The 25,453-nt window shown below is 40.3% G+C and overlaps 1 protein-coding gene across 1 annotated transcript; it reads right to left on the bottom strand.

The window, feature by feature from the left end:
• Positions 1–6,062: 6,062 nt before the first annotated feature.
• On the bottom strand, positions 6,063–7,058 carry LOC150078942 (uncharacterized). The gene has a single exon (XM_090382895.1). The coding sequence runs from the start codon at positions 7,056–7,058 to the stop codon at positions 6,063–6,065; it is 996 nt and encodes a 331-aa protein (XP_090239021.1).
• Between the last annotated feature and the right edge of the window lie 18,395 nt (positions 7,059–25,453).

The raw sequence follows: 25,453 nt of genomic DNA, 5'->3' as shown, positions 1-25,453 counted from the left end.
TTACAAGTAGAGGAGCAAGGAAATTAATTGTTATATCGTGTGATGAGGTCTTGTGGCTGACTGGAAAACAACCAGGTTGGCTGATCATTAGAGTGGATTCCAGTATTGCAACTGGGTAGGTGCAGGATGTGCGGTATAGTTCTAATTATAGGTAGGAACTCACCCTGTGTGGGCAATGACGCCCCCTAATCGTTTCAGAGAGAAAGACATCTTGGAGAATTCTTGTGCTGATGGAATACGATTCATAGTATACTTTGAATGTATACTATGAATCGTATTTGTTACACTGTATGAATGGTATTGTAATACTGCGGGTTTGCCCGAATTTGACAGAGACCACCTGGTACAATAAATAAAAAAAAAGCCCGTGTGTACTATGTACGCACGAAAGTTATTTTATGTGAAAACATCTTTGACGAAAATATGAAACGGAAATTACGTCACTTCCTAAATGACGTCAATGCCGTCACTAACTTTGATTCCGTAGAGTAAGTAGAGGGCGTGAATCTGCTACTTACCGGTGGAAGGTCAAAGATGTCGCTACCAATTCCAACCCGTTTGAACTTGTTGCTCATCTTCCTTTTCTCATACTTATCAAACCAATTCTCTTTCCAAATGTCGGTAGAATCGTCACCCATGTTTTATCGTTCCATTTCTTTGTTCGATTTTCTATTATGCTGTCACTCGATAGGTGTATATAAGTTACAACAACTGAACTCTCAGACATCGGTTGACGAAGCAAATACCAAACAGCAATAATCGAATCTGACTCTGAGGTTGAGGTTGCTCACAGTGCTTCTCTGCTTGCTTTCTCTGATGCAGGGATTGTATCATCTTCGCTTAGGGGAAATGACTCATATTGTTGTCTATGACCTAGAGAAGAATTTAACCAAAGACCAGGTTCCAGAGGACATTTTCTATAAAAATCTTACAGTTCAATTTCACCATGGTTGATATTAGAAAAGAAATAACACTTCGTTTTACTACAAAAGCTAATGCGAAGAGCTGCACTCATTGGGTATTGGGCTCTTTCACCCCGAATTCATAAAGGAATTATGACCCTATTTTTCGTAGGCTTGACTACACATAAATTTAGACCTTTCTTTGCAGTCACCAAGTCATCTGTCTTGGGTATGGGCATACCAACTAAACGTGCCATCAATAAACCCCAAACTGCAGCCATTACTCGTGTAAAGGACACGTTTATGGGGAGTGTCCAAATAAAAGCGATGTCCTGTCTCTGCAAATTTTCGTACCAGTAAACGGGATTCAAAACATTTAATACGCGACTCCAACTGCCCAGAGTTTTTGCGCGCCAAAGAGGATGTTACGCTATGAAAATCTACGACTTCCATGGCGTACAACAACAAACTAATTATGGATAAGTTGTCTCTTACCACTTCTTCACCTGCAGATGATTCAATCTCTGAAGTAAGCTTGATTCAACTGAGTGCTCAGCGGTCATGATTGGTGGCGGATGAAGCCCGAAAGATGAAATTAGATATAATAACCTTACAAGAACTCTACCATTTCTGTGCTAAAATAACTGGATATCCTTTCTCTTTTAGGGTTATTCAGCCAGAACATGCTGAACCACGTATAGCCCGGTTCTATACTTCGTCATAGTCAATCCTAAATTGAACATACCCAAGACAATTAGCCTTACAAATCAATATGCTGTTTGCACAAGTGTATCAATTTTGGTGAGTTAGTCAGTCTCAGGCGAGGGTAGTGTGAACAGAAACTCGACCTCAGAACACACGCAATTTACAGACATCATACATGGCGCAATGTGCCTTAGTCGCTGATGCTCCTAAAAACCCTACTACAATATAGGACAATAGTATAAGTGTATCTATTCCTTACGGCTCTTACTTTTTTTAGTTTCGCTGTACTTCCCACCGTCTCCGACATTATATTCCCTCTTGGCTACCTTGATCAATTATTATCTTAAAACCACTCTTATTCCACGAGAAATTTAATAATATAGTTTATTAGGCTGTTCGCCTATATTACTATACATTAAGATGATGTTTCTGGTATCTTACCAATACCCACCATCAGACCAAGCTATTGGATGAACAGAAAATAGAAAGGGTTGCGAATTTGAATATTTTAGAATATTACAATTACTTATAATTCAATTACCAATTATTACAATTTGCAAATTATGATTCTAAAGTATTAAGCTTTGAATTGCCATTACAATAGAAAATAGGAAATCCAAAGTTAAACAAAGGGATTAAATTCTTACCTGGTACTTGGTAAGAATTTAATTTAATTCAGTAAAAAATGGTTAAACTAGTTTACTCCAACAAATCTGTCACGAATTTGCCGTAAACTAACTTAACCCTGTTTTTTTTAACGGTTGCAAAAAATAACTTTTTTCTTTTAACTTTACCTCTTTTTAACAGTGCACACTAAACATTATGGTCACCGTTTTTTTAGCGAAAAAAGGAGTCCGTGATGTTTAGTGTACACCGTTTTTGCTTGAATCCGTTCAGAATGTGACGGCTTAAACTAGCCTGATCTTTTTTTCACTAGTGAAAATGAAAGTCTGTTAGGAAAACTCCTACTACAAACTGTGTGGGGGGGATAATTTAGTTATTTTTATTTCTATTATTTATATTTATTATATTTATTATTTCCCCTTTTATTTCTATCCCCTTTTAGTAATTTCACCCCACTTACGCATCTGACTATTTCTTCCCAGAAAATTGTAAGTTCAAGGGGAAAGCTCCTTAAAGTTTTTAATTCCCTTTGGATAGGCTTTTACTCAGAACAACAAAAAACTCACAAATGTTGTATATAAAAAATAAGTTTATTAGGCATATTTACATGATCATAATTAAAAAGCCAAATAATAATTGAATTTATACCTAAGACAACATGATTTAGTCTCATCTTATTATATACATCTATCTTAATCTTGCATTGGTTGAAACCATCAATTACAATACCAATCCAGTTTCATTCCCTCCTGTATACATTCAATCCTGCATCCTTTAAAAACCATCAATAACAAAATCGATCCCTTTCTATAATTTTCTTCAGATATTGATCATGCATCAATTAAAACCGTTAATAACAAATTAACAATCCTCTTTCTATTAATTCTTACATAATTCAATACTTATTCATTTATCTATCATAAAGATTATTAAAAGGTATCACTGACTTCTATTTCCCATCCAAAATTTTCTATATTTATCTATTAGCTTGTCCTGGCTAATGTTCCTTCAGCACATTTCCTAAATTTAACTTATCCTTGCTACTGAGTAATTCTTATGCACAGTATCTTTCTAAAGTCCTGCTACTTAATTTCGGGGTTCCTACAGTTCGGGGTTCCTACAGTGTGTATGAGAACAATTATGTGACTAACCACTTACTTTGTTATCTCGGGGCTCTGCGGCATGTCCTTTGTCTTTCTCGCGGTGAACAGCAGATCATCTCCATCTAGAACTCATCTTGCAATCTTTGGAGAGTTCGACAGGGGTTTTCGGGTTTGCTTCTTGGGTTTCGAGTACCTTTGTTCCTAAAAGAATGATTCACTCATCTGGTCAGCACGTTTGTTCTCCTTTCGGTCCGGCTCCGGATTCTATCTGCTTCAGCTCCATTACCTCCAGGCATCAGGCATTTTGTTTATCCTACAATAAGCTAACTTAACAGTGTTAAGTTTTCTCCATTATTATAGTTGCCTACTGCGCTTTAGTGAACTCAAAAAAACTCTGAAAACTCTGAACTCTCCTTACTGAAACAAAACTGTGTCGGCTACTGGCTGACGGATTGACTAACTGCTACATCTTAACTTGATCCCCTCTCTTTTCCCCAACACTCATTTTTACTCTAACTGCCCAACTTACTGACATTGACTCACTCTTCCCTCTTCAACTCCTCCCCACTTTTTTTAAAACTCTCTCCGACCAAAAACAATCTTTTTTCTTTCCCCCTTTTTTCCGTCCCCATCCACAGTTGTCTTCGGAGTTTGTCACGCCTCCCCACAGTGTTTTCTACCAATCCCCTCTTTCTTTATTCATTATTTTTCCTTTAATTCGTTGAAAAGCCTCGGTCAGCCTGCCCCGTAGCACGTGAACAATACTCCCTATTTTCAACCTGTTGGATCTGTGGCCATCCGGTGTGTTCTTTGAAGTAGCCGGTTGTCCAAAACAACACATTACCCTACACGTATAACGCCTCGTCTCTAAGACATTTTAAAACCACAAAGAAGCGACATTCGTGACTACAGCATCTATTTTTGGGAACTTGAGTGTGTGTTTACGAACCGATTACCTGTCTGCGGTAATTTGGCTGTACTAATGTGTCTCGGAATGACCCTCACTTGTTTGTCGCACTAAGCCACCCGCTGTGCTTTCCGTAGTGTTCCTTGTTTTAGCGAAGGTAAGGCTAATTGTTCTGTTTTCGTTTCACTACCCTTTCCCAGGACAACTAATTTGGTTCTGCCAGTGCTATGTAGGAATTTTTACAATAGGAATAATTTTAATATTTTCAACCCCTTCCAGAATAAATTTTATTTCGAAACTGCAATTTTATTCCTATATCTCATTAATGGCAAGAATCTAAACAAAAAGAACTAATTTTTCAAATAATAAAAAAATCAGATTTTTTTTGTAAGATTTTCAATATTCTTACAAAACGAAGGTATGGGTTCCCGGCCTTGTGGCATAGTGTTTAGGTTAGGGCGTCACCTGTAGTCTCCCACAACTGCGCCATCTGTACTCTCGTGAAGTATACAGGACTCTGCAAATGCCAGTGGCATGTTCTATAGTATTGTGTTGGGTTCTGTTGTTTCTCTGGTTTCATCCGCAGGACCCCTAATGGGACTATACGTTGCCCACCACAACCACCACTGGGAAGTGAGCCAGACTGCCCATTATACTCTGGCTGGCCTCTGCCAGGGTTGCCTGAGCTTCCTGGCAGAGGGGCATAGTGCTTAGGGTAACGCGCCATCTGTGGTCTCCCACAACTGCACACCTGGAAGAGGACTATCTATTGTATTTCTGCCTGCTCTACTGTCTTGCAGAACGGCATTCACTCTAACGAAAAATCCTAGTAATTAGCAGCCAATCAGCGCTAAGCAGTGGGTGGAGCTAAATCTGGCCTTCACTTGCTGTCGCAAAGATCCATGAGTAAGAATCTTGTTCTAAAGTTTAGCCTTCCCCTCTGTTCCATTTTACAGCGCTCTTGTTGTTTCCGCTAACTAATATTTTGAAGAATTTTACTAGTAAGGACTAGTAGAAACGGATTTTGGGATTTACTGCAACATATACACTAACTATAGAGAAGTTAAGACATAGGAGGGGTAGAAGAGCGATTGCAGAGAAACCCATTTCATTTAATTCCCATGGGCCGATTAACACAATCCAATAATGCGAAATTGCTGCATTATCCGAAAATAAACTTTTGGTGTATTTGATGTAATGCAAAGCGAAGCTTCTCGGACATGACAGTTCCTTTCTTGTGCCTCCCCTAGACATACAATAAAGTTAAGATAATACTGTTTCCGTGTAATTCGAGAGAAGCTGAGCTAAGCCTGGCACATAAATAACATCCAACATGGATGTTATTTATGAATTCAAAATATCAGTATGATAAAATACGTGATTTATCAGTGAGAACAAAAGCCATGAATACGCAGTGCTTTTGGAACAATCCCCTCCCCACCTTAAAGATTTTTAAAACAATATTTATACTTTTACTTCAAAGAAAACGGGAAGGTTGTGGGCAATCGAAAATAAATAAATATCACACTGATGTCCGTAAAATAGAAATGTAGTTCATTAATCATATATATTAGAGAGACAGACAAAAAACAAATTATTATTTTTTTTATTTACAATGCTTTATTCATTTATGTTAGAAAATTAATCTGATTACAGTAGTATTTTTGCCATATTTCAAAACAGAGTTCATACTGTACATCCCACACTGTAATATTATGAGACAGGTGCTGGTAATATATGCAAAATATGCTTGACCTCGTGCAATGGAAACAATTCCTTTGACGGTTATTTATATACTTTATTAAAATCTATTTCCAAACCTTATTGACTTACACACTTTCCTTGCACCATTTTCTGCCCTGGAAGGGCACATGAAACTACCCTACATTTCTTAGAAAGTGGATCAAAGGCCTCTCCACAAGAACAATCGCTAACCTTTCCAACCTCGCAGCCTGCTCCAATATCTATGTCCAACAAAACGCCCAAACTCTGTCCACTGCCATCTCTGGGAAGGATTACATCAGCGCATATTAGTGATGAATCCTTGATGCCATTGCATCGAGCACAGTTAATATTCCTGTACCTTTTTTCTCTTGTTTCCACTGGATCTCTGTAAGTATAACAATCACGTAGCACAGAGTAATTCTTATAATCAGATGGACATACAGCGATCTCAGATCTGCTGCAGGATCTTTCAGAGTCCCTCAAGTTGCTCGCAGTAGTTCCCACGTTGCAGTAGCGAAACTCCGTCCGATTTAGTGTATCATTCCAGAATCTCAACCCCCACAACTGCACAGCTGAATCGTAGACAATATTCTCTTTGATGTATTCGTCACTCAAACCATTATCAAAACAATCCACGAAAATCTTCCAAGAAGCAATGTTTCCACTGTCACCATTGCACAAAGCACAATAATAATTCTTGTAGGTAATGTCACTGTCCTTGCTTACAACCGGAACGTTGCCAAATGGATCGACTTTGAAGTCTGTTTCTCGTGAACAATTATTCTTTATTTCTAAATCTCTCCAATCTGGACTACACTCGGCAACAGCTAACACCTCTTTGCTTTCAGTCACTTGAATACACTTTACTCCCTCGTGTTTCAGTTCAATTGTCCGATAGGGAGAATCAATACAGCAGTCTCCAAAAGTTTCACAAAGGATATCGCATTTACAGTTAACAGGGTCCAACAATCCTCCAGAGCATATATTTGAACATCGATTGCCGTTTTCCACATAATTGCGATCAAGAAAAATTACTGGGCTTGAATATAACGGGATTAAGAAACTTAAACAGATCTTTATTAGAAAATTCATAACAACCGCCTTATTTTATATTTTTCGCACTTAGAATAAGTCAGTAGAGCAAAAGAAATTATCCTTTTTGACGGTCTTTAATTCCTTCTACGATTGTATTCTTAACGAATTCTGAAGTCGTATTCCTAAAAGAAAAAAAATTGCTTTCAATTAGTGTATATATATAATAAACTACAACTTAATAATTTTCGGATGTTTCTTATGGAATAACGGAACTCTGAAGAAATATAATATAGAATCTGTTGCATTACATAAAGGGATCTAAAATAATTTTAGTGTACGCATTACACCGCCAGAGGCGTTCATAACTTCATTGTAAATGGTTAATTACAGCTGATATACAAGAACGTCACTAACACTGTCAATGCATCTTTGTTTTGTGAGAACTGGAAACCGTTTCTTGTCAGTAGCTCAAATTTGTCTTTACCCCTCCTTAACTGTAATTCAAGATGGCGATGATCTTACAGCTGCTTTATCTTCTCTTCGAAAGTTACCTTTCGACAAAGCTCATACGAAATCTAAAACGGCATGTGAACGAAATCAACACGAGATATGGCCATGAGGTTTGCTATTAGAAAAAGGAAACTTGGTTCCACATCAACTTAAAACACTGACCAGTGGAATTCATTACTCAAGGCCTCTCTACATCCTCCTAAAATTAACATTGGGTATTGTATCATATAAGTTGGATAAGCTGACTAATTTTAGCCTAATTTGAAAACGCGCTAAAACTGTGAAAGTTTTTCGATAGATGACAAGCTTTTGCCATCAATTATACTGTCCAATTTACTGTATACGATTATTGTACAATTGTCGAATAAAACGGTTCAACAGGCCATATCTTTCGTGTTGCAGTGGCTGATATTGCCTCGGCGTTTGTTGATCGTATCATCTATAGAGGCTTGTCTTTCTCCATTTGCCACTTAAATCTCATATATGCATCAACGAACCCTCATGGACTCCTTGCCATTTCTTATGTTTTAGAACGAATCAGCAACTTAGGCCATATACAACTGTATTATGTAATATTAGTTTATTATTATTATTATTATTATTATTACAATCAGTTTATTGATCCTATAGGATTCATCCCTGGACAGCCATAGTCTAGGAGGCTGATGACTACATACTTAGGTGCGAATTACCACATACGCAAGAGGTTACATTACAGTACATGTGAGTCCCACTTGATAAAAGTTTACAGGAGTCATATTTACAATGTATTGTTTGCATGAGTCATAATTATAAAATCTTATCAACAACAACAGCTATTCAGAGTATCTTTAAATTTACTATTCAAAGACATTCAATTTAAATGGAAGAACGTTTTGGGTGGAATGTTAGTAGGATCGACTAAGATACAAGACGGTCAACATTACACAAAGTCTCCGTGATATGGATTCCATCAGACTTGAAGGAGACCTGCTCTCTGTTGTTCCCAGAGTTTAGGCTTGGGGATAGCTCAATGTATCATGCAGTCATAAAAGCCTGTTATACTAGCGTGCATAAAGAAACTGAACAGTGATCATCAATTTGGATGAGAAGTGTTTCTAAAAACATCTTTGGTAAACGGCATCTTAGCAAAGCTTTTCGGAGCCAATTTTAAGCTTACTAAAATTCTTGATTGTGTTTGTTTGTATGCATTACCGAAGACTGTCAGCCATGTTTAGTGAGGAGTGGAGAGTTAGCTTCAGATCGTGAGAGAGCCTCACGTTGGGTCGCGTGCGTGAAATTATATTGCCAATCTTTTGTGCACATAGCTTCCCTGTGAGAAGTTGAACATTGTCAGAAAGTTCCTTGTGATAACAAGCAGTCTCCAAGGCTTGATGTTGAGGTTCGAGTAAAATGTGACTCATAAAATGGTGAAGGTGTTGTCGGCGACTCTATTGAGCCAGCTGAGAAACCAATATTGAAACCCGAAAACAGCTTTAAAGTGGTGATAATTAGAAGCAGAGGACCAAATCAACGAAGCGTATAGGAGTATGGAGACGAGGCATTTCATGATATATTTAGATGTGAGCGCAGGGTTTTGGATTCCTACTAGCTCCTGCCTAGTGGCCCAGAGAACGGAATACGTTTTGGCTTCCATGTGGGTGAAATGTGGTACAAACGTTACACCCTTGTCTCACATTAGCCCAAGATCCAAAATGAGAGGTCACCTTCGAAAGTGGAGCACTCTACTATAATTGGGATGTTAGTTTTTATTTTCCTGTTAGAGATCGTGAACTGGGCTGATTTTCTTGAGTCAGAATGCAATAAAAATAGTTCTCCAGTCTCCGAAATATCCTATTGGCTTGTTGGCATATTGCTTCTGTCTTTCGACACCTGCTGGAATTGATAAAAAAAAATTTATAGTCGTCCGCATACATATCGTAAAGTTGTTATTAGCTAAGAAAGGTTCCAGACCTGCAGCACAGAGAGTATGCCACCTTGCGGAAAACACTGATATTGTGAAAGAGGCTTCTAAGTCCTGGTGCGTAACAGTAATCTTTCGCCCATTCAGCATGCGGCTGAGTATTTATAATAGGTTTCTTGTAACATTAAAATAGTTCTCCAAGAAGGAAAAGGAGGGTCGGCGGGGAGAGGGGGGACAGGGTGTCTCCCCCCTACCGCCTGGGTTTGGGTTTAAAATAATCGAGTCAGGTGCTCGATTTTGTTCGCCAATATGGCTTGGTGGCAAAGAACTGCACGATCCAGGTCGGTGTGTTCCTTTGACCAGTCCAGAGTTGAGGTCATTGACACATTTGTAAGCCGTGTCCTTTATTCTTAGTAGAGTCGGTTTCCTAGTAGGTTCCACGATGCAGCAGTCATGACGCCGAGTCGTTATTAGTTCTCAGCTTGAATTTGTTTTATTGCTGTTGGTCACGGTTTGGTTGTTGTACGATGAGGATACGTCTCCTCTTGTAGAGGTCTTCTGCGAATTTGGCGAATGCAATGTATTGCTCTTTACTGTCGAGTAGGTACTTTTCCCGGTCTCTGGGCAAGAAGATGAGAGCTGGCAGCACCTCATGGTGCCAGCTCTCAGACCCTCCACAGCAGCTGGCAGGGTCCTCTGTGATGGCCAGGGCTGTGAGTTTTGCCTTCCTTGAATACTCCGTGTCCGGTAAGTTAAAAAGTTGTATAGAAGCCCGGTGAAAACCACAGCCGGGCCTTCGGTGTAATTTCTCCACGATGGGGAGGAATTTCCTAGTGATCTCTCCCTTGATAGAGGATTCCGATTCTGGCCACTTCCAGGTCGAGTGGAAGGTTTCCAGCCAGCACCTGCAGCGCATGTGTGCTCACTGTGCTGCAGGCCCGTGTGATGGCTAATAGCATAGCTCTGTGAATGGGGTCCAGTAATCTGTGGTTAACTGCCATGGTGACTTTAGAGTACCATGCTCCCGATGCATAGGTTGCTATCGGTATAAAGGCTGCTTTGTATATGAGCTTGAGGGTTTTGCTGCTTAGCCCCCAATCCCTTTTTGCGACGCTGGTGACGAGGGTCGTGTAGCCCCTAATTTCTTTCCTGGTGTAGTTGAGATGCGCTTTAAAGGAGAGCGTGTCGTCAAGTATTACACTTAGGTACTTATGCTCTTTTGATAGCCTCAGTGTGGTGGTACCAATCTTGATCTGAGAGGGAGTAAGTTCCCTCCCCCTGAACGAGTTATTCCAAGTTTTACAGCCTGCACAACATGCAGATCACAAATAATGTACTTACTGCAGTAGCCGATATGCCAAAAACAAAACAAGAAAGGAAAAAAATCTACTCAGTAATATACATTTCAAATTGAAAAGGTGAAATTAAGAAAGGAGGCATTATACTTAATACAAGCAGGTATTAAAGCCTCGCTCGAAAATTTACCGATCAACGTGGATGTCTCTTAGGAGAACAGATATAATAAAATGCGCACTCGTTAAATGAATTGAAATATCTCATGAAATGGAAAAGAATTGGATCCATCTCCCACTAATAATAAAACAGAATAAAATTTTACATTGCTGCTCTTTGCCATGCCCGGCTCTGCGGTTGCCACCCGGAATTAAAGGAGGATTTGTTCTTTTCAAAGGAGGGGTTCTATAGATAAAAGTATGCAAGATTATAAATTGCTGCTTGTATTTATTTTATGAACGGAATCCCTTATTATTGAATATATTAATAGTATATATTAATAGCTGAAGAAGGGGAGAAATATAGGGCAATTTGCATTCGGAAATTTAGAAGAAAGTTCAACAAAAGGAATTAACCTTTTGAATGGATTATTCAAGAACAAAATTAAATGACGAAGAGTGCGAAGGTTTTCATTGTTTTTCTCAATTAAAAAGATGGTTTACAAATTACTCACGAAGTCCGAGACTATTCTTACATAGGTCTCCTTTGGAGGTATATGCAATGTAAAATGCAATGGAACAAGCATTTTTCGACAACTTAGATGTAGAGTTACTCTTGAATTGTTCGGGAAGAACACCTGGCGAAATTTTAAATAACGATTGTAGTTTAGAGATCTTTGCTATTATGCAAATTAATTTCTTATTCACATGTACCCTCTGCGTTTTTCTTATGAAAATCCAACCACTAAAATTATTAGAATCTACAGTACTTAGTACTCTACGTGGGTTGTAGGTTGAGAAGACAAAAGGGGATACTTGTTGATATTATACTTAAATTTCTGTAGAATATTAATTTTCAAGAAATGAAGGAAGGTTGTTCCAGAAAAGAGAAGTGGAAGGGATAAATGAGAAAACGGAAAACTGGTTCGGTTTTAATTTGGATAGTAAAAGGATGCGACACATCTTGAGAGAGAGACTTCGCAATAAATGTGTGGACAGGTATGGTCGGTGACTGCTTAGTCGGCCCATACCTGTTACCATCCCGCATGAACTCCGCTAAATATCGGATCTTTCTTGAACAACTTCTACCAGGGTTACTTGACGATGTTCCAGCAAATGTGAGACGCAACATTTAGTTTCAACATGACGGGGTGCCTGCCCATTATGGAAGGTGTGTTCGTGACCATTTGAACAGGCTTTTTGGGCTTCGATGGATTGGCCGTGGTGGACCCGTTGCCTTGCCCCCCCCCCCCCACGCGCACCCGATTTTTCGAGCCTTGACTTCTTTCTGTGGGGACACTCAAATCTATCGTGTATGAATCGCCTGTGGAGACAGAAATGGATCTCGTGGTGAGACTCGTCTGCGCTGCTGCTACTGTCAAAGAAACTCCAGGTGTGTTCGACCGTGTCCGCCAATCCATGCTGCGTCGGTGTCACGCATGAATCGCGTCTCATGGTGGAACCTTCGAGCATCTGTTGTAACATCATGAAATGCATCCATCTCGTACTCCATTGTTAATATTATGTCAAATAAATGTTTGCCACTAACTACTGTCTTGTGTCATTTCTGCTTCTTGTGCCTATGCTACTACTTTCCCGTGACGTTTCCGGTTATGGGTTCCTATGCGATTCACATTCCTTTAGATGTTACCTACCTTCCCTAAACGTTTGTACCAATATTTTTGAGACACCCTGTATAGAGCCGGGTGACATCAGGTGCTGGCCAGTCTCTGTGGATCTGATATTGTTTTCGCGCTCTGTGGACATCTCTCCTTAGATTGGTCAATTCCGTTGTCAACCAAGTAGGGAGTTTGTTGCATTTTCTCTTCTTACTTGCCGACCTACAGAATGCCTTGGTTATGGCAATTTGTATGGTTTCTGCCAGTTCTTCAGAAGAAAGCACTGTGAGATGGGAGGAGTCTGGTTCCGGAAAGTCCTGTTTAATGGATTCTTAAAATGTTGCCCAATCTACCTTTTTCATGGAGAATCGGACAAAGCCAGGTTGTTGTTGTTCATGGAGAGGGACTGGCGGTTATTTATTAGTAATGTGGATATATATGACCATGTGGTCACTAAGTGTCCAGTCTGGGATGGTTTTCCAGTTTTGTATGTTTTCTGAGATAACTGGTAGTAATGGTTACATCAATATTAGTCTGTCCTATTGAATTGCAATATGCAAGTAGTTTGTCTGGTAGATTCTGGATGGTAAGGTTCCTGGAGAGGATAAGATCTTCCACCATCAGTCCTCGGGGATCAGGAAAGGGGCTGTGCCAGAAATGGGTCTTCGCATTAACCTCAGCCGTAATTAGGATGCTCTTTGAGTGGTGCAGGTTACAAACCTCGTGCAGAGCCCATGAACCTCCAGGACATCCAGTTTCTCGTTTAGAACAATTTTACAAGTTTTTGAGTCTGTATTGGTGGGTTGTATGATTCTTGCTTGGGTTGAGTACCCTGTGCTTTTATGGGTATTGCTAGCAGGGATTTTGGTTGCATATGGCTCCTGAATTGCAATAATATCAATCTTGTTATCTTTAGTTGCTTTTCGGATTTCATCAACCACCACACGTGATCGTTGTCCATTAATTTTCATGACCTTAAGTGTTTGGGATATTCTGTTTAGATTGAGTAGTTGGTTGATTGTTGAGCTGAATATCTGGAGTTTGGTCAGCCTACTGGGGACTAGGACAGAGGGTTTCAACCATCCGCGGTCCTACATCCCCGGTCCTAAGTCGTACCAGTTCTAGTGTTTTTTGGTATTCCGTGCAAGCTGCATCTCTAACAGAATGATTATGGTGACATCGTTTTCTTTTGAAATTAATGCAGCTGAACTACTTATCCTTGCTCGGGGATTCGGCATGTACGTGACCGCTTTGAGCACAGTGACCACATATTCATGATGTGTGGGTGCAATGCATTGAAGTATGGCCAAACCCTAGGCAAAGGAAGCATTTTGTCACCACAGTGAAGGGCCTAAATTTATGGGAGCTGCAACCAAATAAAATCCTGTCAAGGGACATCAGTCTCCGGAACAGGTTTGGTGCCAGTGTGATGACTCGGTGCGTTACTGATCCCTCTTTAGCTTTGATATTAAACCTAATTGTGATTTTACTCCGAACCTCTTCAACGGTATGTCCTAATTCGGCAAGATTCTTGAAGAACAGATCCTCCAACATTTATTCATTGGTTAGGTCTCTCAGCATACCGTATAAAACAACGGACGGGTAATCCAGTTTTGGGGGAGTCAATGAAATTCGTGAAGATTGCATGCTGCTGGCTGCTGCAATGGTCACTAAATCACTTTGAACGTGGTCTCCACTAAGAATCCACGGTTCCGGATGAGCCTAAGTGTTTTGACTTTCGCATTCTTAAAATCTGTCTTCAGGGTTTCTTTTACTAGATCTTTGATTTTTCCACTGGTGTTGAGTTCACATCCCTCCGAGGCACGTAGGAGAAGAATGTGCTGTGGTTTCGAGTTATCTCCTTTTGTTGGTTGCATTTGGTTGATGGGTCTACGCTGTGGGATCGATTTTTTTGGGTCTTGCAACCCTTACATTGATTTTAACAGGGGCTGGACTGGGACCAGATCTTTCTCCGGTTCCACGTTTTCTTTCTGAGATAGAGGAAGCCTAGAAAGCTTGTACAGAACTTTCTCACGTGTTGTCACGTGTTTCTCACGTGCAGTTGAGGAGGAGGGAAAGAAAGCAGCTCTATGTGGAGGAGCTGGAGGAGGTGAGGAGGCAGCACAAGTGATTCCAGGATGGAGCCTGCTACAGGGGTTGAGATGCTGAAATCTAGTTTGGGGGAAATTGACTGGTCAGGATCCCCAGATGGTGACCTGTTACGTTCACTAACTGGTGATGGAGAGGAGAGTAGAGGACGGTTCTTATCTTCTCTTGCTCTTCTTTATTCTGGATGAAGTTCTACTTATTGATTTAAGAGGGGGGGGAAAGGTTGGGATCTTCCGTTTCCTCCTCTGGAGAGGAACTAGAATCTTCTCTCGAGCTCAGAGTTGGTACCTTCATTTTGTAATGTCCGATTTAAAAAAAAAAAAAAACAGCAATTTTAGAGACGAATAAATTCTGCAGATCTCCAGAATCCGTCTACCAAAAAGGTTTACTGAAAAGTTAGTTACAACTTAAGCTGGTATGGGTTCAAACTTCTGCCTCCAGGGGGTGCTGAGGGGAAGAATTTGCACGTAGTGTTATTGGGCGTCAGTAGTTCTGTGGGTCGGCAAGTCATGTGTATTTATACACAGTAAAGAAAACTAAAGTTCACTACACAAATTAATTATGTGTGGTGAACTTTATGCATATTAGACTAATTAACCTGCTATCATAAATTGATTATATCCGAGTCATTAGTTCAACTTCCGACTTTGAGTATACCTTCTTCAGGCCTTAGTAAGTTGACCAGTGGCCGGTCTCCTTTATGGTCACGTGATTTGCTGTTGTTTGAGACAGAGGGCTTTCTCCCAGCCATGGAAGAAGCAATGGCCGTAATTAAGTAACTGAACTGAATTTTCCGTGCGAAAGGGAATGTCCCCCAAAATCACAAAAAGTATTGACAGTTCAAGATGCAAAATAAATCAGCATGTAGCAAATAAACAAAGCCATTAATTTTAGCACAATAAGGCAAAAATAACGCTCCATTTACAGTGAAATAAAGTTCTAAAATTAGAATAAAAACAATGACAAGTCTTGTATAGCGTCGACACTACGTTTATTTCTCGACATTGCCGAAGTAGATGTCTGTAAAAATAACGTATTTCAACTCACTAGACCAAAGGGATTCTCTGTGACTTGAATTTATCTCAGAAACTGAAGTTTGAACCCCCTTTGCAAATCACACTTTGAAGAGCACATAATCCGAGTACTTACTGCTTCCAAGCGTGTGAACAATCACATTGGTGCAATGTAGACATGTATACTATCTTATGTAAGGTGGCTCCCAAACGCTAGTTCAACTCCGCCGTGGTACACTGTGATGTTACAAACACTTGGCAGAAAGATCAGAAATGTGTGTAATGCTATGTTTGTGCCGTGTATGTGTTTGTTATGTTGTTTAGTTGTTTCTGGCCTCTTTGCTATCAGGAAGCAACAAACAACAGGATGGTGCGTCCTGATACCCGTCTACGGCGCGAGGAGGCGGGCCACAACTGAGCGCGAACCGCAGCAAAAACCTCGCGTGTCACGTACTGAATGTCCAAATCATTCAAAATATGAGCAAATAAAGTTAAATTTAACAATAAATTAAAATATTATAATAATAATCAGAAAAATTAAAGATAAAAATAAGTAAAAAAATAAAATAAAATTCAGTAAAAATAAAGATAAAAATAAGTTAATAATATGGGGAAAAATAATAATAAAAAAAAAAAAAGGAAATTAAAAAAAAAATCATCCTGCCCCAGTGTAAGGATGCGGACCCCGCCTCAGGACCGGCCTGAGGTTAGCAGGAAATAGAAGTCAAGAAGACACAGTGATGTCACTCGGCGTCATACACGTTTGATAACCAACTGTCCAAGTCGAAGATGGTACCTGAGCAAACAAAATGGTGGTAGTGACGATGGTGGTGGTATCACGAGATAGCGATGTTACAGATGCTAGTCTGAACTGGAGGTAGAGTTAGAATAGGAGTAGTTTCTGAAATTGGGGCACTACTGATGATTTGTCTACCTCTGGCAAAGGCTTAATGTGCAAAATCTTGCAGAAGATAATTTTTCTTTGGAGTCCAAGAGAGAAGACTCATTGCCTGGGGAGAATGGTTGACACAGAGCAGACAGAGCCTGACGAAGATCCAAGTAATATGGACAGGTGAAAAGAACATGTTGCCAGTTTTCTGGGCTGCCAAAGTTGCAGAGGGGTGAATTAGACAGGTTAAACATAGCAAATTAATACGAAGGGAACCATAACCAGTTAGAACATTGGTGCAATGAGTATAAATACTTGAACACTCCACACATCATTACCGACCGTCCACCTGCCTGAACAGTTCCTGATTCGCACGACGGGTGCATAGCTTCATACGGATTCCGCCAGTTACGCATCCTCCCGTCCGCTTGAAATAGTGGGAAACCGCACAGATCAGACCGTCTTCAATCATCTAGGTCCAATGCCAATGTTCTTTCGCCCAGTTGAGACGTAGAGTCCTGTGTCGTGGTGTTAGCAATGGGACTCTGGCGGTTCCCATAACCTATTGCGGCTAATGATAGCCTGATGGTCTTAGTGAAGAAGTTTCTCTTACCTCCCTCGTTGAAGTGGGCGCTTATTTGTGCCACTGTCGCTCTCCGGTTGGCTGAAACAGTGCGAGACAGACGTCGATGGCCACGTTCATACACCACGTTTCTCCTCCCACAGCGCCTCTGTTAACGAAGAGATGTTATTCCCGAAATGGCGAATTCCCAATATTCGCTTGATACTGTGGAATGGGGATAGTGCAATTTCTGTAATACCTCCGCGATAGAGTGACACATGCGTCGGGCTCCCACTATCATCTCTCTTTCAAAGTCGGTTAACTCATGACGATTATCCATACTGACACCGAATTACCATCTCTAATTGAATGCAGTGTACCTATATACCTGCCAAGCGGTGGGTTCGTCCACTAACGAGAGGGTTAACAGCGTCGCGTTGCCCAAGAACGCCATGAATTCTGCCATTTAAGTTCATGTTCTTTGGTCAGTTTGTTGTACATAAAAGAGAAAGCATGAAACCCGTACTTGGAAATGACTAACTCAGTCATGGCGTAAAAGAAGGTCATAAAAATTTCTTCTCACTGAAAAGCTTCGAACTCAGTCCTTTTCGGCCAAGTGTGTGGGAGCGGTGATAAAGGCCATTGTGTTATTCGATGGGTATGGAAGATCTTCTGTCGTACCAAAACATATAAATGTACTCATCCGAGTGCTCTCCTATCTTCGTCATTTCGACTAACCACACGAATCTTTTCCAATCGTAGAACTCGCTTCTTTCATCTCTTGCTTAATTCCCTCGACCAATATACCGTATTTTCTGATCTGGTTATCCGTCAAGCTGGATTACTGTTTTCAGATTAGAAGACTTATTGCGGAAATTAGTTTGGAAAACATTGCTGTAATTCACTCTTTTATTTGGGGTAGTAGTAGTAGTAGCAGTGGCATTTTTATTTTATTTTATTAATAGCAAGATACACAACAGGTAACCATTAACAGTGTATCTGAGATCAGATCAATAAACATAATAACAATAATATGAAATCCAACAGGACGATAAACATTGATATAGATTCAAACAATAAAAGCATATGTACAAAAGGGGATTGTATTAAGTTAAGTTACCGGTAAAACAAGTAATAATTAATCCGTTAGAGAATAGAAAAATAATATAACAAATAATAAGCTACAATAATTAGATGTGATCTAGTCATTTTGCAGTTTAAGAGAAGAGTGGATGGAGTTCATCAGTGATTGGGAGTTGTCAAAGAAGTCAATGAGAGAGTCATTTGCTGATTTGCTGATTCTGTTCAGTGGACTGAACTTCATAAAGTCCGTGTTGGCAGAGTCAAGGCGAAACGGTGTGGGGTTCCTGACTTGTCTACAGGGAGCATTGAAGTTTATTTTACTCAGGATATCAGATGCTTCATAAATTCCAGTGATTACTTTGGCTAGAAGGGCGATGTCAGCAGTAACTCTTCTAGTGCACGGAGGCCTCAGATGAAAGTAATCACACAGCGATTCATAATACACTGAGTGATAGAATAGAGGATTGCGGTACGTAAGGTAACGGACAAAGTTTTTTGGACTGCTTCAATTTTGTTAGTTAAAGTCTTTGTGTGAGGATTCCAGATGGGTGAACTGAATTCAAGGATTGGCAGAACAATAGTTTTATAAAGGATAACCGCATATCTGTAGTTTTTGATCTTGTATGTGTTCCGTTTGATGAATCCCAGTGTTTTGAATGCTTTGCTGGTGATTTTAAGGACATGGGCATCGAATTTAGCACTGCTGGAAAAGAGAATCCCCAAGTCGTTAACTTGGTCACACCTTTCGATGATCACAGAGTTAACAGTGTACTCCGTATTAATTAGTTGTGGAGATCTGCAAGATGAGAAAGAGATTACTTTGCACTTCGAGGGGTTAGCAGACAAGCCATTCAGAGATAGCCACAGAGAGAATTTATTGAGAGCACATTGAAGCTGTTGAGAATCGGTAATCTCCTTCACTGCTGAGAGAGCAAAATTTGATGCAAGAAAGCAAGTGTATGAGCTTATGCAGCATCAGCCAAAAAAAAAAAAAAAAAAAATCACACCATTCCCTCCAAATGCCTGTCCAGTTCCTCCTTAAATTTATTCAACCTATCAACTTCCACACCGACAGATTGAAGTTTGTTCCAGCAATTAACCACCCGCCGGCTAAAGGCAAATTTCCGCACATCTAATCTGCATCTGTCTTTTCTTAATTTGAATTTATGCCCCCTTAGGTTCGTAATCTGAACAAGTGGAAGGATCCTATCAGATTTCAGCGTGCTCAACCCATTCAAGGCCTTATACACCTCAATCAGATCACCGCGCAGGTGCCTTGTCTCCAGCCACTGCAATTTGCAGAACTTAAGCCTCTCTTCATTCCCCTCACCAATCTTGATCCCTTCATTCCCCTCACCAATCTTGATCCCTTCATTTCCCTCACCAATCTTGATCCCTTCATTCCCCTCACCAATCTTGTTGCCCTTCTCTCTACACGCTCAAGTAAATCTACATCCTTCCTAAAATGAGGCCTCCAGTCCTGTACGCAGTACTCAATGCATGGCCTGACCATTGCCTTATACAGAGGGACAATCACCTCCTTCTCCCTGCTAGCAAAATTCCTATATATCATTGACAAAACCCCATGACCTGCCCTGGCAGCCTGTCTGCATTGCTCAGAAAACTTCATATCTGACTGCACAATTACTCCCAGGTCTTTTTCATTTTCTACCACCTTAAGTATAGTAACACACAGTTGGTACGTTTCTCTGGGGTTACTTCTACCCATATGCAGTACTTTGCATTTGTCAAGGTTAAACTTCAGTTGCCACTTCTTAGCCCATCTGCCCAAATTATCTAGATCCTGTTGCAGTAGCACACTGCCATTACTGTCATTAACAACCCTGCTAACCTGTGTATCATCTGCAAACTTCGACATTAAGCCTGATATACCTTCATCAATATCATTGATAAATATACAAAACAACAATGGACCTAACACCGAACCCTGTGGGACTCCACTAATAACATTAGTCCAAGAAGAGCAGCACCAATTGATTACCACCCTCTGTCTTCTCGCACTTAGCCATCCTTTTATGCATTGTAGCAACTTACCCTTAATACCATTCTGCTCCAATTTGTACAATAGTCTTCCATGCGCAAGAGTGTCAAAAGCTTTCCTGAAATCCAAATATATGATATCAAAATCATTTTTTGCATCCAGTTCCTTTGTAACCACATCATAACATCCTATCAAATTTGTCAGACAAGACTTTCCCTTAACAAACCCATTAAAAAAAACACACCTTTTTAATGGGTAAACTCTTTTACCCATTAAAAAGGGTAAAAGAGTTTAACCTTTTTATTAAATATCTGTTTCGAAGATTTGTAAATCAATATTCTACCTTAACATTCAGTCAACCAATAATCCAACACTCGAGGCTAAAATTTTTTTAATGTTTTGTGTTGCACCAAAACAAATGTTATGCTACATATTTAAAGACTGTATATAAGCTAGTTGAAATGCCATGAAACTGTCTTCAGCGTAGCATTCATCGAGATTTCGAAAGTGCAGTGTCCTTGTATGCCTATGGTAATTTTGAATTCGATTATTATGTTACTCAATGTTCCGTGTGGATTTATTAATATTTATAATCAGATTAAGTAAATGCAGATACTCTCATTAAATTATTTGCTTTAGGAATCATCCAGAGAATATCTTGTCGTAGTTTTGAGGTGGGGAAGATTCAGTCCTCAGCATTTATTACCTGCTAAACAGAAGATTGGTTAATTTGTGGATTTGACAGTGAGCTTAACTTATTCGTCGTTTGTTCAGTGCCTTTTGAAATTGCGTCGAATGCATGGAAACTTTTCGAAGTTTTTTTTTTTTTTATATTAATATACTTATGGCCACATAAATTACAATATGTTGTAATTTTTTTCTTTCAGATTTTACAGGATTCTTTTTTTGGGTCTTGCAACCCTTACATAGATTTTAACAGGGGCTGGACTGGGACCAGGATCTTTCTCCAGTTCCACGCTTTTCTTCCTGCGGTAGAGGAAGCCTAGAAAGCGTGTACAGAACTTTCTCACGTGTTGTCGTCCTTGACTTTAGCTCTTTATTTACTGCCTTGAGCTTCTCAAGGCAGTAAATGAAGAGCTTTCCTTTGTTCTTTCTTGTTTGTGTGTGTCGGGAGGAGTTGAAAAAGAAATGTTTTTCTTTTTCCTGAGCAGATCATCGTAAGTCTTATGTATTGATTCTGTGACTCTTTTACTTCAGTTTGAAAACGTATTCAATATGATTTGATGAGAATTTAAGTATGGGTTATTAAGTGGTTAACAGATTCTAATTTAGATCTGCGTGATTGGTAATGGGTAGTGGTGTTGCTAATCTGTACAGGAATGTGTCTAAGTCAATTCTTTTTTAATTAAATAGAAATTTTATTTATATCAATTTGCAGATACAGAATACAATGATGTTGGAGATAAAATTACAACGTTCCATGCTTTTAAAATATAAAATATCTGGCGAATATTTAGAAAATTTAAACTATTAATGAGAAATGGATAAAAGAAACTGAAAAAAAGCAGACGATTCCCCAAACTGCCTTCCAACCTCTGGCTACCCCCAAGGAATTCGAGCGTGTGAAAATTTGCCTTTATAATTGGACTACATATCTTAAAAAAAACATCAAAGAACATTCCACAAGAACACTGGCTAGCTTTTTTCCCAACTCACAGCCATCTTCAAAACTGATGTCGAGTAGAATGTTAAAACTTGGTCCTAAACGGGGGGGAAATTACATATACTGTATATAAATAAATAAATAAATTTTCTGTTTATACTGGGGGACGACCAAACGGTCAGAGGAGTTTACAAGATACACAGAATATATGATGCGCACTTCAAAGCTGAAGTGTTCGCTCCGTTGCACCGGGCACAGTTAATGTTGTGATACCTTACGCCGACCGGGCTAGCCGAGTGGGTAAAGTACCTGCCCGGCAACCCAAAGGTCGCGGGTTCGATTCCCGCCTCGGGCTTGGATCAAAGTACTGCAAAAACCTTGGGAGGTGCAATATGGCCACAGAAGCCGATGCGCCAAGAACTACCAAATCAAAAAAAAAAAAAATGTTGTGATACCTTACTCTTCCACTTTTCACTGGATCTCGGTAACTATAGCAATTATTAAGCACAATGGCGTCCTTATAATCAGATGGACACGAGCTGATCTCTGTGCTCTCACAAGATCTTATGTTTTCAAACGGAAAAGCTACGCAGTAGTGAAATTGATTCCGATTTTTTTGCATTGTTCTATATTTGCAAACCCCATTTCCTTGCACCTGGATTGTAGTAAATCCTTGACTTCCAGCTGGTCCCACAGTCCTAGAATGACGTGCATTGCCGCTCTGTTGACTTTATTCTAGTCATTGAACATGTAGTCGTGGAGTCGCTGACGCACAACTTTCATGGCTTTGGAGTTTTCCTGCGGATCCCCTTCGTCATCGGAGGAGTCCTGTCTGAGCCGCTGCACAGCAGATTTCTGGGTAGACCCGAAAATCGTCAAATCATTGGATAAGTCATCTTCCATGTAGGCCTCGATAAGGTCTCCAGGCAAACGGTCGAGCACTACTTGAGTCGTTACTGGACCTGAGCCCCCGACGCTGCCGTCCGCAGTGCCAGAAGCGCCAGGATCAACAACATCCATCGCCTCACCGTCAAGTGTCTTCAAGCCTAGCTTGGCCCTTGGCTGAACAGACATAATCAGTTCCTTTGAGTAAATACAGATAATTTGCAACAGTACTTACTTTTAAAAGTATATATATTTATATATGGCTTTATGGGCTTATGGAAACAATGTTCGATTCCAAGAGAGTCCCGCACTACACTAGTCAATTTTGACCTACACTAGTCCGTCGATCAGGGCCTACTTATCCGACCAGGAGTCCCCTGGTCACCCACCCCGGACTGCGTGGAAGTGAGGCCAATCAGTCAGCAGTAGTTCACTGCACAGGTCAATAAGAAGTCTCTTATTGGAAAACACTAAGATCACTCTAATAAACGCTAGATCAAAGCAATAAAAACACTGTTTGGACAGTAAAAGAATACCGAATGGTTGCGAAACATGTTTGGATTGGTTAGAGAGAGAGAGACTTGTTTAGAAGAGCTTTAGGTCAAACAAGATCAAAAGCCTGAGAAACGTCAAAAGTTGTTGTTGTTTGTTGTATTTATTGGTGCAAGGGCTACTAAGGCCATAATGCACCTATTTCAATCATATTTGGTACATGATTGTTATATTAAATAAAAGGATTCAGATAATGTGATATTTGTTTATCATTTTGAGGAAGGTAAAAACATCATTAATATCTTGTCGGTCTCCGAGAATCTGTTGTAAGGTAAGTTTATTAGAAGAATATAGATGTGACGTCAAAAGTAAATGCTTGAGTTTGACTGTACTTTTCTATTGAATTTGTCTACAGATGGTAAAGTAAACCAATAACCACCACCATTGGATCGACACTGGCGGGATGCACACTGGCAATCATTAATCAGAAAAGTAGAAAGAAAAATATAAGTGTAATAGGAAAGTGTAAAATGGCAACACAGAACAGAACGTTTGCTTTATTATGGTCGGTTGCTTAACAGTAAGCGCAATCGTTTGTTTTTACAGCTCTTATTTACTGTAAAATCATTACAATATTACAATTCGCTGCTAACGATGCAGTTTTGTTTTCCCTTAAAAACAAGTCAAGTTCACTGTTTATTTGAAATACTTGTCCAAGTTCTGTCTTACCTGCATGTGCTAGTGAGACTGAGATGTTTCTTGTCATTTTTAAGTTTTTAATAAAAATATGAACTTAAAAACCAGTTGTTGAATTTGAACTCAAAGTTTCTTCTAGTTAATATCAAGCAGAAGTGAGTTATATCACTTGCATTTTTTTATTGCGCATAATAATGCTTCGACACATACACTGGTGGGCAAAACTTAAGGACCAGTCAGATTTTCATCTGACTGGTCCTTACGTTTTGCCGACACAATAACGGCAACAAAACGGTACAGAGGGACTTTATTCAAAAATGGCAACATAGCACTGGCTGCCATGGAACAGAGGGAAGAGGTGATCCTTATTAGATGTGGCCACCCCTAATGTCGATGCAGGCTTTGCACTGCCTGTCCATACTTAGAACAATGTTGTTGATAGGTTCTTGTGGTAACATCGTCCATTCCTCTGTCAGCGCCATCTTCAGCTGGTGAACATTTCTGGTGTGTGTGGAAGTGCCGCTAGGCGTCTCCCCAGAGCGTCCCATATGTGTTCGATGAGATTTAAATCGCGGGAACGGACAGGCCAATCCATATGAACTATGTCCTCTTTCCAAAAGCATATCAACAGTTGCAGTGCAATGGCCTTATCATCCATAAACACGAACTCGGGGCCAATGGCACCTTGGAACAGACGCACATGGGGAAGGATTACCTCAGTACAGTAGCGTACAGCGGTTATAGTACCGCCTTCCAGTATCTGAAGTTGTATACGTCCATCCAAGATAACGCCTCTGCAGGCGAAAACACCTCGACCACCATAAAGATCCCTTTCAGTAATGTTTGTGGGGTGTTACCGTGTGCCAACCTCTCGCCAGATTAGCTGACGTCCAGAATCGTTGCTGAGACTGAATCTACTCTCATCTGTAAAGAGTACCTTACCCCATTGCGCTGCTGTCCAGTCCTTGTGTTCGATCCACATTGTAAACCGTGTCTCCGATGGGCAGGTGTTAAAGGGACACAGCGTACTGGCCGTCTGGCAAACAGTCCACTTTTGTGGAGTCGCCTGGCCACAGTAAACCGCGATATCCTGTGCTCCTGTGCAGCTGGTCTTGAATGGATTCCGCTGTCTAGTGTCGGTTCCTCTCTGCCTATCGGAGTATATAGCGGTCATCATTGGGCTTTGTTTTTCGTGGGCGACCACCACTGGTCCTTCGAACAGCTGTTCCTGTCGTTCTGAAGGCCGACCACGCACGATGCTGCTATGGGCGATACCGAACTCTGCAGCCACACTCCTCGCACTTCGACCTTCCTCAAGCTTCCCAATTATTCGACCCCGGGTAAAGTCATCCAGATGTTATCTACTGGCCATTTCGTTGTCTGTACCACTGTATGAAGCCAGTCGAACGTCTGTAACAATCGTGCTCACCATTTGGTAATTTTCACATAACTGCTGCTGCTTTTATCTGTTTATGTGAGAGCCCCTCATCACGATTCAAATTTTTGCATGTCTACCAGCTTTCTACAGAACGGCCACAGTTATGCAAATCGCCACAGGCTGTTTCGCTTGATTTTGCGGTTGTAACCTTTAGAAATAGCGTTGGTCCTTAAGTT

This window comes from Mastigoproctus giganteus, chromosome 10 (assembly GCF_048544385.1).
Source record: "Mastigoproctus giganteus isolate SK-2022 chromosome 10, ASM4854438v1, whole genome shotgun sequence".
In the NCBI taxonomy this organism is placed as follows: domain Eukaryota; kingdom Metazoa; phylum Arthropoda; class Arachnida; order Uropygi; family Thelyphonidae; genus Mastigoproctus; species Mastigoproctus giganteus.
Note: the sequence above shows the minus strand (reverse complement) of the source record. Positions and strands in the feature narration are given on the sequence as shown.